General features: G+C 35.5%; 1 protein-coding gene across 1 annotated transcript in view; it reads right to left on the reverse strand.

The window, feature by feature from the left end:
* Positions 1–1579: 1579 nt before the first annotated feature.
* UBXN7 (UBX domain protein 7) overlaps positions 1580–19293 on the reverse strand; it is a 57178-nt gene continuing 39464 nt past the window's right edge. Inside the window, exons 6-11 of the mRNA XM_081302004.1 lie at positions 18370–18516; positions 16294–16384; positions 14940–15067; positions 10311–10704; positions 10114–10193; positions 1580–9778 (exon numbers count right to left, since the gene is read on the reverse strand). Coding sequence (XP_081158130.1) covers positions 9617–9778; positions 10114–10193; positions 10311–10704; positions 14940–15067; positions 16294–16384; positions 18370–18516 — 1002 coding nt within the window. The 3' untranslated portion in view covers positions 1580–9616. The remainder of the gene's footprint in view (positions 9779–10113; positions 10194–10310; positions 10705–14939; positions 15068–16293; positions 16385–18369; positions 18517–19293) is intronic.

The raw sequence follows: 19293 nt of genomic DNA on the forward strand, positions 1-19293 counted from the left end.
CTACAACAGGCGACCTCTGCTTTCCATTTTCATCACTGCAAGTTTCTCTACTGTTTTGCTTCCTTCCAATCCACTCTCCACAATTGCTCCTCAATATACTCAAAACAATATCCAAGCTCCTAATCAGGACCTAAGGCTCTGCATGGTCTGATTTTTACTCATCCTATGCCACATGTGTGCTTTTGCTCACTACATGCTACTTAGTCTTCTCTCAACATCTCAAATACCCACTCTCCTACTTCATGACCTTTGAACTTTTTCTTCCTATTCTTAGCACAGATCACTTTCTTTTCATCCTTCATGTCTCAGTCTGAAAGTTATCTCCCCAACATCCAATTTAAGTAGAATTCTCTACTGGCTCCTTTTCTAGCTTTTTCCCATAATATTTTAATCAAATCTGTATTTCTCATTGATGTCAACTGTATTTCTGCCTAGGAAGTTTGCTCCTTGAGGGTAGGAGCTGTTTTGCTCAACACTATGTCCCATTTTTTGGCACATGGTTAAAAAGCCGGAGATGGGGTTAAGGAAATGTTCTACGAAAGGAGGCAAAAGTGATTGCTGCAGAGATTGGACCCAAGAATGTTCTACCACTGATCTCCATCCCCATTCCTTTTTATTTTGAGACAGGGTCTTGCTAAGTTGCTAAGGCTGGCTTCAAACTTAGAATCCTCCTGCCTCAGCCTCCTGAGCAGCTGGGATTACAGGTGTGTACCACCTTCTGTGGGAGCAACCCCAATTTCTATCTATTACAGAAAAAAAAATTGTTACCTCCTGACTCTTCTACAATTTGGTAACCATTTTTCCTTCACTTATCCATAATTAGTTGTTATTGCTGGACTGAAAGATTAGATGTTTGAATTGCTCAATTCTATCGAATATAGAATCACACTTTGCTAACAATGCTAGCTAACCCACTCAATGTATTCATCAGTTCAACCACTTATGGAGTGTTTACCACAAATGTTCAATGTGTTACTAAGAATAGATTTTAAAAACCTAGTAAATATGACACTTGACAGTGGGACTATGATTTAACCTTTTTCAATAAACACTGAGTCTTTTTTTTTTTTTAAGAGAGAGTGAGAGGAGAGACAGAGAGAGAGAGAGAGAGAGAGAGAGAGAGAGAGAGAGAGAGAGAGAGAATTTTTAATATTACTTTTTAGTTCTCGGCGGACACAACATCTTTGTTGGTATGTGGTGCTGAGGATCGAACCCGGGCCGCACGCATGCCAGGCGAGTGCGCTACCGCTTGAGCCACATCCCCAGCCCCAATACTGAGTCTTAAACATGAGAATATGAGGGCAAACTTTTGAATTACATGAAAGTAGTACTCAAAAGAGTCTTACCACACAAAAATGATACAAAAAAAATACTGAAAAGTTTTTTTTTATTTCCAAGATCAAATATTACAACAGGACATTTACATGTATTTATAAAAAAATGCAGCAGTTGAATTTATAGATCAGAGGTTTCCTTGAGTTTGGTCCCTCTCTCAGCACAGTGAGCTGATGTCTTCAAAAGACTTATTGTCCCACTTCCCTCCCTCCCCCACCCAGATGTCCCACCCACCCTCCCCAATTCAAGTTGCAGTATTAATATAAAGCAACTGGGTACAACACAGCAAGAATATTCACAATTTGGTACAGCCAAAACCAGAGGATCACCAACTGTGAGAAAGATTCTCACTTTAGAAAGTGTTTACCTTAGACTATATTCATCTATAGATCCATCACACCCAGTTATCTAAGACTTCCCTGGTTTCAGAGCAAGTGGAAGTTCCATTGAGTTTTAGCCAGCAGTTACAGCTCTGCCCTACCTAGCGGCATATTTTTCTCCTTTTAAGTTCAGATTTTTACCACCTCCATGTGTCTTCAAATTTAAGGCTTTCCCTAGCACCTTTATTATCACTTACTAGATATATAGGAGGATCTCTTTTGGGTCCTGAACAACAACAAAAAATAGTGGATGATCTAGTTACCCCTTCCTTACTGGTCCCAAAGCCTTCTTTCACTTTTGGGAAGATCTGCAGAAACAAATGATATCTCTGAGCACCATTGAATTCAAGGCCCCTCAAACTGTGCACTTTAGGGAGTGCATGGCAGAAACACTACAGTAAGAGCACTGTTTCTGTCCATTACCATCTTGGATTCAATAACAAGGTTATATTGTAGATTAAATTTAGAGCCTGTCCTGCACTAAGAATGCAAATCTCAGTAAGACCACCACTTTATCAATAAGCTCAGTACACAAACATCCAGGGAATCTCTAAATACTGTTAGGAACTGCTTGAGCAAACACTTTTAAAGCACATACCCCAAGATGACTTCACTCAAGTCCCCAACCCACCCTCATCCCTACCCCAAAACAAATTTCATTCCTTGACTGACTTCTCTGAATAAGATGGGAAGTAAAGTTTAGAAAATGACATGGAAGATGTTTAAAAAACACAATTAGTGAAGAAATGACAGAATTGGACATCTCAGGTGTACAGTACTAAACACATTGTTCAAACTGAACTCATACAAAACATGCATGGAGACCACTCTCTTGAAAAGTTAACATGAAACAATAAATCGATACCTGTGAGAAAAAGGAGTGCCTTAATGATTAAGGGGTAGGGAAAGAACACCAGATGCTTAGAATTAACAATCAAAAGAAAAATCATTCTGGGGAGGAAAAAGATTCTTAGAGGAGTGAAAAGTTGTGTCTAACAAGATTCATGCCAAAGCTTGGATGGATGCCGCCCCCACCCCCCACCCCGCGCAAGTCTATGTTTCCTATTAGCATCCATTGGTACTCATTTCCCCACATCTGAGGCTAGAGGATTATCTCACAGCTTTATGGCTTCCCAGAAGGTGTTTTAGATAGTCTGCAAACCAAAGAGAAAGCAGCAAGTCCCAAGTTCCCAAATGGGTAAGATAAACAGCCTCTACTACAAGTTTGCTACATGTTAACTGAAAAGTGGAGGTAACATACTTTCCTTCTAATTAGCAGGTAACAGATTTTCTGGAGGCAATGGCCACTCTATGTGAGGATTAATAAACAGGGCAATCGGTAACCAAAAAGTTAGTAAGAGCATTTGATTAGTGTCATAAACCAATGTGTATTTGGAATTATGTTGTCTGCTATCTTCCATTATTAAGAACACAAAGACTTTGAGAAAAGCACACAATAAAATAATTTTGCTCAAAACAGCAAGGTATCCAACTGGTATCTACTTTCCAACGTCAGTAACTGAAATGTATTTTGATGAAATGTATCATGTCAACAACCTTGATTATGGGGAAAAAAATAAAATGGCAAATAAAACAGATGTTAAGGGAGAATTAAAAACAGATCAGAATTTAATAATTTGTTTCAATTTTCTAATGAGTGAATGACTCTTGGTAGTCTAGATAGATTAATAACATCGTTTCTAATGAAGATAAAATATTACTTAAGTTCAGTCTGGTTTATCTTGCTGTTCTTTCCATTTGAAAATTAAGTGACCTTATAAGGTATATAAAATCTTAGGATATTTTGGTTTCCACAAAGGAAATACCACTAAACAAACAAAAATTTGCTGTTTATTGACACAGAATTAACTATAGCAAGATAAGTTCCCATATTTATAGATTAATATGTGATTATTCTTAGGCAAAAATACTATAATTGGTTACCTGTATCTCTAATTCTACAAATAAATCTGGTTAGCTTTTTAAACTACTTAATTACAGAAATGCTAAATTATGTTTTAAGAAGTTCATACTGAATTATACAACATTACTTTGGGATCACATGGTAGAAAAAGGTCATAAAAAATATGGCCAAACATCACCATGGTTATGAGAATGGCCAAGATTCTAAGTAATACAACAGCAACCTTTATGTCAAAAGGTAGGGGTGTCACAGTCAGCCATTCTCTATTTGGAATAAAATAATTCTCCTTAAGTAGAGATAATTAGCTATTTAAAAATGTTTGCCTCAAATTCTTCCCTTGTATATTAATTTATAAAAAAATTGAGAAACATTATACGTTAAGACTCAGAAGTGGAATTTCTTAAACATAGCCAATTAATTAAAAATCATGACTAATTTCAGAGAAAGGATGTCAAAATCAAGAATAGAGAAGCAAAAGAGAAAGTAAGATTGTAAAAGATTTTTCCAATTAAAAGTTTTCATAACATCCAAAAATCTATAATCACATGAATTCACTTCATAGGAAAAATTAACCAAGGAAACCATAATCTCTATTAAAAACAAAAACAACCTTGATTTTAAGCTGTCCAACAGGATTGACACATAGGTAAGTAAAAAATCAAGAATATCATCCTTGAAATATCCAATCTCTACATAACAGAGGAAATTAATATAGTGGAGTGATATTCTTCTGTTCTAAAGAACATTCTTGCTTCTATTCTAAAATGTATACTAAGCAATACTAAGTTTCATGACAATAACTGGAATGCTAATATAATAAGCAAGGCAAACCAATGATGTTGAATATTCATAATTTATACCTATTTTTATGTGGCCTATTCATCAAGGCTTATTATTACTGGAAACTGCAGAAGGGTTAGTTCTTTTTTACTTTTATCCTTGGGGGCAGGATTTCTTCTTTTGGCTATACACAAGACATTGCTTATTCATCAGTCAGCACTGTATAATTTACTACATAGTAGTTAAATGAAAAATGGCAAAAGTGGGGGCAGGAAGAGAGACTGAAACAATGAAATATACTCTATGGGACATGAATTATCTTTAAGTCAACTTAATGGGGTCCTGGGCTGGGAGTAGAGCTCAATTGATAAGAGTGTTTGCCTCACATGCACAAGGTCCTGGGTTCAAACCCCAGCACCATCAAAATAAAATAAAATAAAATAAAAAAATCCAAATGTGAATTCTACAACTTATACAGTTTCCTAACAATTGCTGAGTCAGTTAAGTCCTTTGTTTAAAGTCCACAAAATAAAATTCAACTCCAGTGTCAGTGATGTATTTGGTTCTCATTAATTACATTTTGGTTGTATAGAACAACAAGTGGGCACACAGCATTATGTATTAAAAATTAATGAATTGTTTCAAAGGTCATTACTAGATCTCTAATAGCTATTAAACTCTCCTTTTGGGGAATTTCAAATCATCGCAGTATGCTTCTATCAAGTTACTGGGCAAATGATATCTGGACACAGGAAAAAAAAAAGCAAAGGAACACATTAACAAGAACACTTTTAATAAGCCTAAGGATAATATATAACAAAGGGGAAAGACCAGATGCATAAAATTTTGGAGGACTTTAGAGATAATGCAACTCAGTGGTCTACAGTATGTGGGCGCCTAGAGTTTCTGCAAGAGCTCTGCAATTCCAGATGCACATTACATTTTCTCTACGGAATTAATTATATTCACAGTTAATCCCACAATTCCATACCCATGCCAGAATTTAAAGTTATAAGTACTTTTGCTTGAAAAGACTGAGAATTATTAGTCTAGTCAGATTTTTCAATTATTTGGATGAGGAACCCAAGACTCAGAGGTAGAAAGAGACTTTCCAATATAACAGTTGATTAGCACAGCTATTATCCAAGTGCACTTAAACCTAAAATAGTGCCTTTTCTGCATTTCTTATATAATACACTATACCTTTAATCTGTACCTGGGTGGAAAAGTTAAAACTTTCCTTTATTTTTCAGTTGCTAGGAACTCCCTCTGGTGTTTTTCCTAAGTGTCCAAGTAAGATTTCTGGTAGTTAAGAATCTTTAGTGTTGGGGATCAAGAATCCTTTGATACTTGAGTACTGGTTATGCCTCACTGAACCAAAAATCTAGTAGTTAAAAAAGGTGAAACTAAAGATTATAGATGAAAAAAAAATTGAGCTAGTGTTTGTCACCCTTCAGTCTTCTTTGTGAAGAATCAGCTAACTAAAACCTACACAATTCCTTCCTTTCTCTAAACTTCTATTGTAATTATAGTTCCATCTGGGAAAGGCAAACATTTACATATTCTCCAATGATCTTATGTGTAATGTGTCTCCCTAACTGGATAACAGTAAAGAATCAGATCTTAGATTTCAAAATATTTCCAACTTTGAGTAAGCATTCAACAGAAAACTGTTTCTTCATAGGGTCAAGGAAGTAGAATTTTATAGAAGATTTAAAAACACACCTAGAAGGTTCAATAATCTAGCATGGATGGAACACAGAAAAGATTAATTGTATCTTTTCTGAAAAATGGTTAAAGAAAGAAAATTCTTTTTTACCCTTTACATTTATTCTTGGCAAATAATGTTAGATAGTTATTCTCCTTTCACACACTCATCAGTGCATCATTTTTAAAAAGCAATTATTAATAATTAGTCTTAATTAGTCTCTCAAAATAAGTAAGAATTTATAGGCATAGTGCAAATTCCACAAGCTTTACCTCAACTACTCCCCCTAGCTTTAAGAAAACAAAATCAGCTGTTAATTTACAAAGCCAAACAAGGAAAGAGGATACTCTTTTGGGCGGATTTCCCTTATGTGGGAGAACACAGCACCAGGGTCTAAGAAATGGACTCTGAATTCCAATTTTGATTTGCCACTTACTCGCTGTGACATCCTTAACAAGTTCTATGAACTTTAATTTTCTTCCTTATTTGTTAAATGGGGAAATTATACATTTTGTAGGAGGATTAAAGGAGAAAAAGCACATGAAGCACACAGCATATGCTAGTTACTTTAGTTCCTTGTTCTTCCCTCATTTGGCACTATTCTTTCTCTTCTGTGGTTTCTTTCTAAATCATATTCAATAAAGTGTCCCTCTCACTTTTTCCTTGCTAGTTTTCATTCTATCTCCCTATCCTTTTGTCACTCTCAAAATCTATCTTTTCCACCATACCTTTTAAAAACTGTCTTTTACACGTTGTTTCCAATATTTACAAGGGGGAGTGACTATTTTTATCTAACCTTACTGACTTCATTTAATCTATTCAATAAAACCTCTCCCTCAAAAAGCAAAGGAACTTGTAGAGGAAATAAGGCAAACTGGAGAAAGCATACTCCCTAAATAGATTAAGTTGAGCAAAGCAATACTCTGCACTTACTTTTCCCAAGTATAATCCATAACCTCTCCTCATGGGCTTCTCTATCCACCTCAAGATAATTACACTCCTGCTTCAAAATGAAACAAAATCCCCTACATTCTGTACTCTAAACATCTGATTGTATCCAGGATGGATGAATGTACCAGGCCCTGTCTCTTACTTAAATCCTATATATACTCAGTCATCTCATAGTGACCCAAGTTGAAAAAGTCACTTTGGTTTTTAATATCTGGTTTGCCAGTGCTGAGCATATTTAAAAAAAATACTACATCCTCTCATTTATGAGCATGCTGCCTCAGGACTTCAAGATATGTTTTATGAAGAGAGAAGCTAGTAGGAAAGAGGATGAAACAGTCCTATAAGTTAAAATTCTTAACTTAGAATTTCGACCAATTTGGGTTTTAGCTATGACTTTGCTGGGAGTGAAGATAGCTGCTATCAAAGCACAAAGCTGAGCGTATCCTCACTTCTTACCCTGTGCCTCCATGAATTAATTTCTGACCTTGACTAACTATTAACAAGTTTTTTACCCTCTAATGTACCTTCTAGTATATAGCTCTGTTCCTCAGATAGCAAATCTGTTATACAAGTTCAGAGATATAACTGAGGAATTAACATAAAAACCATGTTTCCTCAATAAACCAGAAGCTGCTAGTTAAGCCTCAAGAGCCTATGAAAAACACCAAAGTGGTATTATTCAGTCACCGATCTAAAGAGAGAACTTTGACTCAAGGTATAAATGAAATTTCAATTATATAAATATATTTATAAATATTTATACAATTATATACGTGTACATAAGCACTTACACAGACTTAGAAAAAAATGTTAAGAACATTAATTCAAAAGGACTCACTGAAGAATAACAGAATTTTCCATGATTTCCTTGAGGAGATACATAACTCATTCTTTAGGAAGGGTCCCTCAAAATCCAACCATTAAAAACCATAGTCTATAATTGTACACTAGCAACACACAGCTTTTTTTTTTTCTTTTTTCTTTTTTTTTTAAATCCCTTAGTTGCCAAGAGAGTGATCTTAAAGTAAATGGGAACCTAAAAGGTCTCTGAGCAATAGCAATTTACCATTTGTTCCTCAAGTAGAAGAATCAATTCAAACCCCAAAGGACAAAACAGGTCATTCCATATAAATGGTTTTATAACCAGTTCTGATTTTGCCACCAGATTACTACTATCCTGTCAGAAGACTTTATATAAAGCTCAAAGGAAGAACTGAGCATACAGTGAAGCTGATAAGTAAACAGTATTATATAGATTCAAGATGGCTTTTTCTAAATAATACTGAAAGAAGTTTTCACTAATATTTGAATGTGGCGTTTGTTGTCAGAAAAACACCACAACATCTGAAGATCACTGGCAACCCTCAGCATCCCTTACTAACATGTTGTCTTTTAAAGAATTTAGCTTAAAGGTCTTCCTTTTGGAGACTTTCAGTTTTGATATCTTTTGAAAGAAAACTATGAGGAATTAAAGGCCGGTCAGTCACCAGAGCCTTTTTTACTCCAACCAGGGGTAAAAAAAAATGAATCATTATTTATAACCAAAGGAACATGGTTAGCAACTCTCAGCTGCGTAGTTTTCTTTTACCCTGGGACACACCTAAGTATGCCTTAAGCACATAGGACAATCCATAACCACAGGGGTTACAATTACAAGCCATTGTACTGCATGATTATTGAATAAGCTGCCTTCCTACAGATTGCTGTGACCCAGACAATGGAGAAGCCAAAGGAACTAATATGCTGTACTAGCAAAAACGGCAAGCACCTTCCTATCCCAGTCACTACAATATGCTCACTAAATGTCCATTCTAGGACTAGCAGGATCAATATAACACAGTAATAATGAAGAGAGCTGTCTCAGGCTAGGCCACTGAAAGCAACCCCATGCTACATATCCTAAACTGAACACTCATTTTTCTACTAACACGTATCATGGAAATAGCTCTTATAAATGGGAAAATGGGAATTCTTTGGGGAAAAAAATTCAAATATGATCAGCAATAATTATGGTGCTTTTTCCATGTAAACAAAAGCTTGGATGTTTTGTTACGTGCTATTTCCTACATGAAGAACAACAACAACAACAAAAATTGGTTGAGAAGTTCTTCTTACTGCAAATGGGGGCTTACAAAAAAAGAGAGGTTGTTCTTATTCTGCATCCAGCCATTCTTTGTCAAAGAAGTCTCAGAAGTAGTATCATTTGATCCCGAAAAAGTGCCGTGCAAGAGATCACTTATTGACACACACATTTCCTGCTGCCAGTACTAGGAGAGATTTATCCATACACTTCCATTTGGTCACCAGATTAGGTAAGAAAGAAAGGACATGGGAAAAATAAGAGAATGGGGGAGGAAAAAAGTGGGGAGGGAGAAAGAGACTGATTACAGGTGAGAACAAGAAATAAAAGAGAAGGCAGGTGACTTGTTTGCCAACTTTGACTCTATGGTCCTATGAGCCAAAATGCATACTTAGTGACATGGTATCTCACAGGAAAAGGGAAAAAAGGGGTAAGCTGAGAGAGGTCAGGCCATGGTGTTAATTTCTTTCCTGTACAAAGACAGTCTCTTGAGGACAAAGCCCTGCCTCTTGTAATGTAATATCATAGTCCAAATGAGAAAGTTTTCTTCGAGGGAAGTTGGTGAGAAGTTCAAAACGTTCATTTGGATATCCTTTAGACTGGACGTGCTTCACCAAAGCCTAAGAGAAACAGAGAAAAACAAACCCATGAGATGAAAATAAAAGGGAAAATGGCAAATGCCTGTAATCCTAGTGACTCAGGAGATTGAGGCAGGAGATCACAAGTTCAAGGCTGGCCTCAGCAACTTAGTGAGACTCAAACTACAAAAGGACTGGGTAGATCATCCCTGAAAGTTCCAATTTTCAGGACCAAAAAACCCAAAAGAGAACAGCATTAATGAATTAAATATAAAACACTGCCCCCCCCTTTGCAGTACTAAATATTGAACCCAGGGACTTACTTCAATTTATTAATTTCTCTAATTCAACCAAATGCTTCTAATAGCTATACTTACTAGCAGTTTAGCTTGCTCTGGGAGAGTGATCTGTTCCCTTTTTCCATCTGGGTACCGCAACATCAGCTGTGCTTTTGGTCCTTAAAGGAATAGTTAAAAAAAAAAATGAGTTTAAGATAGGAGATTAATTTAAATAAACAAGTGCCCATAGTAATATATAATATTCAAGCTTTAAGTAATTCTGTACTCTAACCCACCATTTACATCTATTCCCTCCACTACTCCATCAGATTTTTCGGGTGACATCTCCAAAATCTCTGGATCCACAGCTGGCAATCCCTGGTGATTTGTGGTTGTTCCAGGCTCAGTTCTAGCAGGGGGCTCAGTCAGTAGTCTTCTATTCTCTTCTTTTCTATGCCCCAAATCCTTGTGGGGAGACTTTCTGGATTTGGCAAGATTCTCTATCTCCTCTTCTTCATCAGAGCCACAAATGGATATGAACTCCTCACTGCCAGAAAAAAGTTCAGATTCAGATTCTTCATCTGAACGGCTATCCTGTTTTGTCTGTGTTGAATCGAAATGTGTTTCTTGCAAGGAGGCTCTGATGGCAGCTTCTAGCTGGCTGTCTTCACTTGCATCTATAAGGCTCTCCTGTGAGATGTAGTCATAAAACACAAGTGGAAAGAAAAATAGTTAAACCAAAAAAATTATCATGTCAAACAGAGTATTAAGAAAGATAACAGTCAACCTGCCATCATTATTTTCTAATGACTGTATCTCTTCCACTATAATTTAAGCTATTTGAGGACAAGAACTTTGTCTTACAAAGTCAAACTGGAATGTACATTTAGAAAAGTAAAACCTATCATAGCACTTAGCACACTGATTTTTCAAACAAATTATTTTTGCCATCAAAATAAACAAAACCAAGAAAACAGTTTATAGCGACAAGAACTAAAGTTTTAAATATAAAACCCAAACACCGTTTTTTTGCCCTCCCACCCACTTGGTAGTGGGGGATTGAACACATGGGCATTCTACAGCTGAGCTATACCCCTAGTCCTTTTTATGTTTTGAGACATGACCTTGATAAGTTGCTCACCTTGCCTCATTAATATTAACCTCCAGTTGCTGGGATTACAGGCATGTACCACCATGCATGCCAAAACACCATTCTTTAAAAATGACTAAATAATAGAAAAAGATGTATTTCTTGCTCACCACTATATCCTTCAATTAGCACTAATTTTTAACATTCAACACAAAATGTCATACAAAACTAGGGGAACATAACAAAATTCTCCCAAGGTTAATTATAATAAAAGTTTTCATTATGATAAGAAAAATGCAAATTTTCAGTTTTCCCCTTGGTAAAGTTCTTGGGTCAGATTTCACTGAATAATAAGGGCTGGAGTTGTGGCTCAGTGGTAGAGCATTCGTCAAACATGTGTGAGGCACTGGGTTTGATTCTCAGCATCACATATAAATAAATGAATAAAATAAAAGTCCATCGACTAAAAATAGTTAAAAAAAAAGAAAGAAAGAAAGAAAGAAAAGACTTCACTGAACAAAGTGTGTTATAAAGTACAGATTGCTAGAGTAAAACTTATTAAGATCTGCACTCAAACACACCACAGAGAAAAAAAATTTGTTAAGATCAAGTTCAACACTGGCTATCTCATCACTGAAAAATTACTGTTAATTTTAAGGTATTCTAAGTGGTATTATAATGGTTTTTTAAAATGATTTTTTTAAAAATTAAAATTACTGGGCTGGGGATGTGGCTCAAGTGGTAGCGCGCTCGCCTGGCATGTGTGCGGCCCAAGTTCAATCCTCAGCACCACATACAAAGATGTTGTGTCCGCCGAAAACTAAAAAATAAATATTAAAAAAATTCTCTCTCTCTCTCTCTTTTTAAAAAAAAAAAATTAAAAATACTCAGCACCACATAAAAATAAATAAATAAATAGATAAATAAATAAATAAATGCATTGTGCCTATCTACGACTAAAAGAAAAAGCCTTACACATGTGAGGCACTGGATTGGATCCTCAGCACCACATTAAAAAAATAAATATATTGTGTCCATGTATAACTAAAAAAATATATATTTTAAAAAAAGAGACTTTGTCAAGATACATGCCAAATATTAATGAACAAAACAATAAATTCTGAGATTTGCTTCAAAGTAATGCAGATATAGCGGAATACAGATTAAAGAAAACTGACCACCTATTACAGAAATTAACTAATAGATACCTACAGTCTCATAAATCCCTTCAGTTTCTGAATATTCTTAAATTTTTCCACAATAAAAAAGTAAAAAATTTATGTGTTGCTGATAAAAATAAAAAAGAACCTCAATTTGATTTCCACTATCTACCAGTCACATGATAAAAAATTAAGGGAAAATCTCAAAAAACATCAATTTATCACCCTCCAAAAGCAGAAAGATGTACCACATGACATTCAATAGCTTAGGTAGAATGCAGATTTATAATAATAATATTTTACAGCATGTAGATTAATTTTAAAGATTGTAGCCACAACAGACACTACTACAACAGACACTCCTCTGATTTTTTACTTATATGTTTATAAAACAAAACATGTCCAGCATTTGGGCACAGTGTAGGAGGACTGAAGTTTGAGGCCAGCCTCAGCAACTTGGTGAGACCCTGTTTCAAAAAAAATAAAAATAAAAAAAATGGGGATAAAGCTCAGAGGTAAAGCAGCCCTAGTTCAATTGCCAGTACCACCACTGAAAGGTGCTTAACCCTTGAGAAAGAGAGAGAGAGAGAAAGAAAATCGACAAATTGGATTTCATCAGAACTTTATAATTTTGCTCTTCAAATACACTGTATAAAAATGAAAACAAGCATCAACTGGGAGAAAATATCCGCAAACCATTTATCCAAAAGAGGCCTTATATTTAGAATATAAAGGACCTCTTACAATTCAATATTAAAGAGACAACAAACCAAAAAAGAGCCAGAGATCTGAATAAACATTTCACTAAAATAGAGCAAAAAAGCACATGAAAAGAGGGTCAACATTAAAACTTGTCCAACTATAAACCTTATATTCAATTTTACTGCACAATTTTATGTCAATAAAGCTATATAATTTTAAAAATAAACTTGAGGTGAATTTATCACACACAAAGAAAAGCAAACTTGTGCCCACGGGACATGTAACAGCTTGGACTGACTACAGATGACACTGTAAACCACATAGGTTAGTTTCCTATCTCATATCTATTTTCCTCTGCCTATTTATTAATAGCACCTCGATTGTGTTTGTGTAAGAAAATGTGCCAGCTAAAATACACAGGACTCTTATCTGTGGCTATTTACCTTTGTAATAAGATGATATCCCTTCCTCCTCATCCATGCTTGCAATACAGATATGAGACCTATCAGTGAAGTATCTCTTCGTTGACCACAAGAACAAAAGACAAGACTAAAGATGGAAGATCAGGAAAAAAAAGAGGAGGAACCTGGTTCCTAGATGGCACCCCCAGAATTCAAAACACAGACTGCTTATCTGGACTTTTTGCTGAGATAAATAAGCATCTTCCTTATTAAAATTTTTATTTATTGGTGTTTCTTTTATATGAAGTTGAAATAAATTTTGTAGAGTTCAGAATTTGGTATCAAAAGTAAGGTCTGAGGTACCAGACACCCAAATCCATTCCTATGTATATATTGCTCCAATTTTATGGTCCAGACTTTCCCACTAAATGCTTTTAACTTTTAAAAAAAAATTTTTTTGTAGTTGTAGATATAAGAATGTCTTTGTTTATTTTTATGTGGTACTGAGGATGGAACCCAGTGCCTCACTCATGCTAGGCAAGCACTCTACCACTGAGCCCCAGCCCCAGCCGTAACTTTTTTTTTTTTTTTTTTGATAGTGCTAGAGATGGAACCCAGGACCTTGTGCATATGTGCATGCAAAGCAAGATCTCTATCAATTATTGCTTTAACTCTTTAAAGTGAGGTTGTAAATTCAATTAATGTCATAATCCAATAGCTCATAGGCTCAGGTTCTGGTTTGTCCAACATCAGCCTTAAGAATGCAAAAAATAAGAAAACTCTCAAGGAAATTAAAGAAACACTGGTTTTTTTTTTGTTTTGTTTTGTTTTGTTTCCTTAAAAAAACCAATGTTATTCCCTAAGGCTTTTCCTTAAACAGGTACTTCATTCTGGGTAATAACTTATACAACTTATATCACTACTTGATGTGGACTGCCAAAGTCACATGCACTAATAAAACTATTTTTATCTTTACTATCATCAAACCCAAACAGCTACTACAAACAATGTGAGATGGCCTATCTTTGAGGTCTACTACTTGCAACTAATCAGGATACCAATTATCAAAGAAGTCTGCCTACTAATAGCAGATTATAGAAAATAAATATAGAAACAATCTGAAAGAGTCAGAGAGACAGGCCCTAAAACTATATACCATGAGAGGAGTTCCAGCAAAAACCACATGTACACTGTTACTTCGATTTGGATACTAGAAGCCCTCACAGTGCTGTTCCTGAGGAAGAGGCCTCCACTACCAGACCTACCACGTCAGTCCTCTTGCTCTATATATTCACACTGTTTACTTCTAAATCAAGATCTTAGGAGATCTTAAGTGATATGTCTACACCACAGCTGTACCCAGAGAGCAGGAATATGAGTCTTATGACTTCACTGAGAAGATGGAGCCCTTATGTGGAAAATTATCGAAATAAAAAGGTGGGTATCTAAGATTAGTAGAGCCACAAATGATAACTGTTGGCTTTTACATTATCATTATTACTATCTTAACATCAAATATTTTACATAAAATGCTTATGTACAATTATATCACCACTTCTTACTCATACTTACTGATCGGGAACATTTTTTGGGGGGACTGCTAGAAAGTCCATCCAACTGCCCATGTTCACCCAAAAATCCCGTGACTTGGTCCAAGAAAGAAGATACATCTAATTGGTGCCACTCTACTAGCTTCTGACCTAAAGATTAAAAATTAGGATATATAAACATAAAAAAAAAAACCAAAACTTTTTCTGAACATTCTCATGATGTAGTTCTTTTGGCATATGCATAATTAAACATACATCCATCCTTCACTAGCTTAACCTAGAGCCTACATAAATGATAACCACCTGACAGATTCCCATCCATCATGATAAAGCAACTATCTTATCACTTATTGCCATTTTGGAAGAAGAAATTAAAACAAAGCAGTGTCTAAATAAAACACAACCAATAATAAAAGCAAGTTGGGTACAGTGGTGCACACCTGTAATCCCAGCTACTCAGAAGGCTGGCCAGGAGGATCACAAATTTAAGGCTAGCCTGGGAATAGAGTAAAACCCTGTCCCAAAACATTTTTTAAAAATAAAACCAGCTTCACCCTGTGTTTCTCTGGTGCAATTATAACCAGTTATCTGAAAAATCTTAATATTTTAGTATTAAAAAACTTAGGAGGCTGGGCACAGTGGTACACGCCGTTGGGTGCATGCCTGTTGGGAGGCTGTGGCAACTGCAAATCTAAGACCAGCTTCAGGGGCTGGAGATGTGGCTCAAGCGGTAGCGCGCTCGCCTGGCATGCGTGCGGCCTGGGTTTGATCCTCAGCACCACATACAAACAAAGATGTTGTGTCCGCCGAAAACTAAAAAAAATAAATATTAAAAAATTCTCTTTTTCTCTCTCTCTTAAAAAAAAACAAACACAACGTTTGCTGCTATGTAATTGTGACATGTTTTTTTAAAAAAAAAAAAGACCAGCTTCAGCAACTTAGCAAGACCCTAAGTAATTTAGCAAGGTCCTATCTCAAAATAAAAAATAAAAAGGACTGGCGAAGTGGTTCAGTGCTTAAATGCCCCTAGTGTCAATCCCTAGTACCAAAAAAGAAAACGAAACAAAACAAAGAAAAACAAACACAAAATAGCGAAACCTAAGGGGACCCTTTATAAAATGAACATATCAGTTATTCTCTGAAAGAAAAGAACTGCACAAATATAAAATATTACCATCTCTCAAGCTGCCAGAAATGGATTCCTTAAATACACACGTCAATAGACATTTAAATAATTATAAAGTGAATGAACAAGAAACCTTCATCTAAATTATCATAGTTCCAATACCAGATCCAGTTAAATATTAAAGATTAATCATCTAGGTAAATGCAAAATAAATGATAGGTTAAAGGCTGTAGACTGTTATAAATCTTACCTGTCCGTGGGTCCAAGATGGAAACATAGGGGAAATCCCCTAGTTTATAGAACTGTATGTATCTCTGACCTTCCTCACTGTCATGATAAACCTGTTAAATCATCGATATATAAAAAAGGTCAGCTTCTTAAAAAAGGTATCGACTATAATCTTGTTATATACCAATAGCAATTAATTTTTCAAATATACCCTTGGTGTCATATGTTAGGATCTCATTCTCATGTTAAAGAAAAAAAATGAAGGTCATATAATGACTCCCTCAACTTCCTGCCCTCAGACCCACCTGGAAATCCATTTTCTTCCTGGTTCAGAAGTATTGCTCTTCCCTATTCAAGTATCTGTCCACCTCTCTCATTCCTGACCCTCAACTATAGATATCCTAATATATCACAACATATTAATATTAGCTTGAGAGTCTAGCATAATGCTAGGTAACAAAATGTTCAATCAATATTTGCTGAAAAAAATAAATCTTGTCATTAAAAATCATCATGTTGAATTTAGGCACCTATAACACATGAGCAGGCAAATTAATAACTTTAACATATCTTATAATAGGAAAAACTAAGTTCATTCAAAAGTTATCACCTAACCTTAGCTGGATAATTCTTTTTTATTTTCTTAGTTGTAGATGGACAAACAATATTTTTGTTTATTAATTTATTATTATTTTTTAATGTGGTGCTGAGGCTTGAACCCAGTGTCTCACATGTGTGAGGCAAGCATTATACCACTGAACTATAGCCCTAGCTCTTAGCTGGATAATTTTATATAAAAAGAAACTTGAGGGTGGGGCTGGAGCTGGAGCTGAGTGGCAGAGTGCTTGACTAGCATGTGTGAGGCACTGGGTCCGATCCTTAGCACTATATAAAAATAAATAAGTAATTATAAGAAAGAAAGAAACTACAGCTGAATGTGGTGGCGCATGCAAAGAAAAAAAACTATAGAGTCAAGAATACTAAGTGGTATGTCTAGGGATATAAAGTTAGTATATCAGGGATCAGGATGAAGGCATATATAGCTCAGGGTTATGCACAAGATCCTGTGTTCAATCCCTAGCCAGAGACAGAGAGAGAAAGAAAGAGAGCTCGTGCGCACGCGCCAAATATAACAGAAACAGAATGAAAAAGAGAGAGAGAGAGAGAGAGAGAGAGAGAGAGCGCGCGCGTGCGCGCGCACACGCATGCACACCGGCCCCACATAACATAGACAGAATGAAGGCCAAACTAAAAATCCAAGTCTTACTCAAATGTTTTCCCATTACTTCAAAGTCATCTTAGTCAAATGTTTTCCCATTACTTCAAATTATACACAAGCCACTAGTCACTAGCCCCAAATAGCTCTCTGAAGAACTTGAAATTGGCTAGTCCAAACTGAGATGGCCTAAGTATGGAAACAGACACCACATCTTGAAGATTTAACACAGACACACAAAGCAAAACATCCCATTGATATTTTTATATTTGTTATATGATAAATATATCAATTTAAACAAAATATATTTTTAAATTAATTTCACCCTTTTCTTCTTTTCTTTTTTTTTGGGGGGGGGGTATAGAGGATTAAACTCAGGGGCACTTGACCACTGAGCCACACCCCCAGCCCTATTTTATATTTTACTTGGAGACAGGAGACAGGGTCTCACTCAGTTGCTTAGCACCTTGCCTGCTGCTAAGGCTGGCTTTGAACTCAAACAATCCTCCTGTCTCAGCCTCCTGAGCTGCTGGGATTATAGGAGTGAGCCACTGTGCTCAGCCACAGCACACTCATTTCTTTTAATATAGCTAATAGAAAGCTTAAAATTATGTAAGTGGCTTACATTATAGTCCTATTGAACAGTACAGTAGCTGTACATTCACTCTATCAAGATGCTTCTGGGATGAGTGTTGGTTTATAAGAACTCTTTCCTTTGGGAGTTCTCCATTGCTGTCCTTTCACTTGCCTTTACTATTTCAGCCATTATGGGTGGTCTATATGTCAAGTTTTAACTCAGTTTTCCCAATTTAACACCTAATCCCTCCTCCCCTAAATACCACAACAATTCTTCAACTTCAAAATTCAATAAACTCTTCTCACCTGCCAGAAAATGAAATGCTCCCGGATAATATTCTTCACAGCTTCATTGCTCCATACATCTCGGTTGAGACATTGGCATGCAAAATCTTGTACATTTTGAATATTTATCATCAGCCACTTATTCTGCATCTGGCCACACTCTTTGGCCTGTAAGAGAAAAGTATACAACATTTGTTAAAAATAGTTTCTATTTGGTGAGTGATTTGTTTCAGAATTCAGAAGCTGTCCTTTCAATATAAATATTAAGCTCTTTATATCAGGAGTTTTCAGTGTTTATACATTATTTATTATTACTTTCCATATAGATACATAACTACACTATCCATTTCAAACATTTCTCAAATTTAAAATAAACTATTTTCTTTTTAACCCACTGTCACAATGAATTTAAAAAATGTTTAAATATATTTATACCAGAAAAGAATTCCATAAACTTAAGATCAACAATTCACAAATTTTATTCTCTTCCAATCCCTGTCAACAAATATACCTCTCCTTTTTATTAGGTGTAACTGGAGTGTGTATATTACTTTATGCTGTTTAATCTTCTTCATCATAATTTTCTATAACACTTCCAAATATCATATTCATTACATTTATTAGGCATATTCTATCTTGTAGAATCACCCTAGATGTTTTAATAAAAGCTACTGAGCACTATTACCTCTTAAGAGTTGTTTTCCTAAAAGACTGAGAATAACCTCCACATGATCCCTTAATTTATAGCACAAATCATGAGTGTGAACTTTTTGTTTCATAAAGACTCTGAAATGTTGTTAAATGTGAAATGAATGGTACAAAAGCAAATGAGAAAATGCAATCTCAAAGAAATCTTTGCACAGGAATAATGACAAGAAAGTCATAGTTTTTGTATTTTTCTGGAACAATATTCTTTTCCCTATCAGTTTGCATGGAATCAATAAA

This window comes from Spermophilus citellus, assembly GCF_964194105.1.
Source record: "Spermophilus citellus genome assembly, chromosome: 7".
NCBI classification, from domain to species: domain Eukaryota; kingdom Metazoa; phylum Chordata; class Mammalia; order Rodentia; family Sciuridae; genus Spermophilus; species Spermophilus citellus.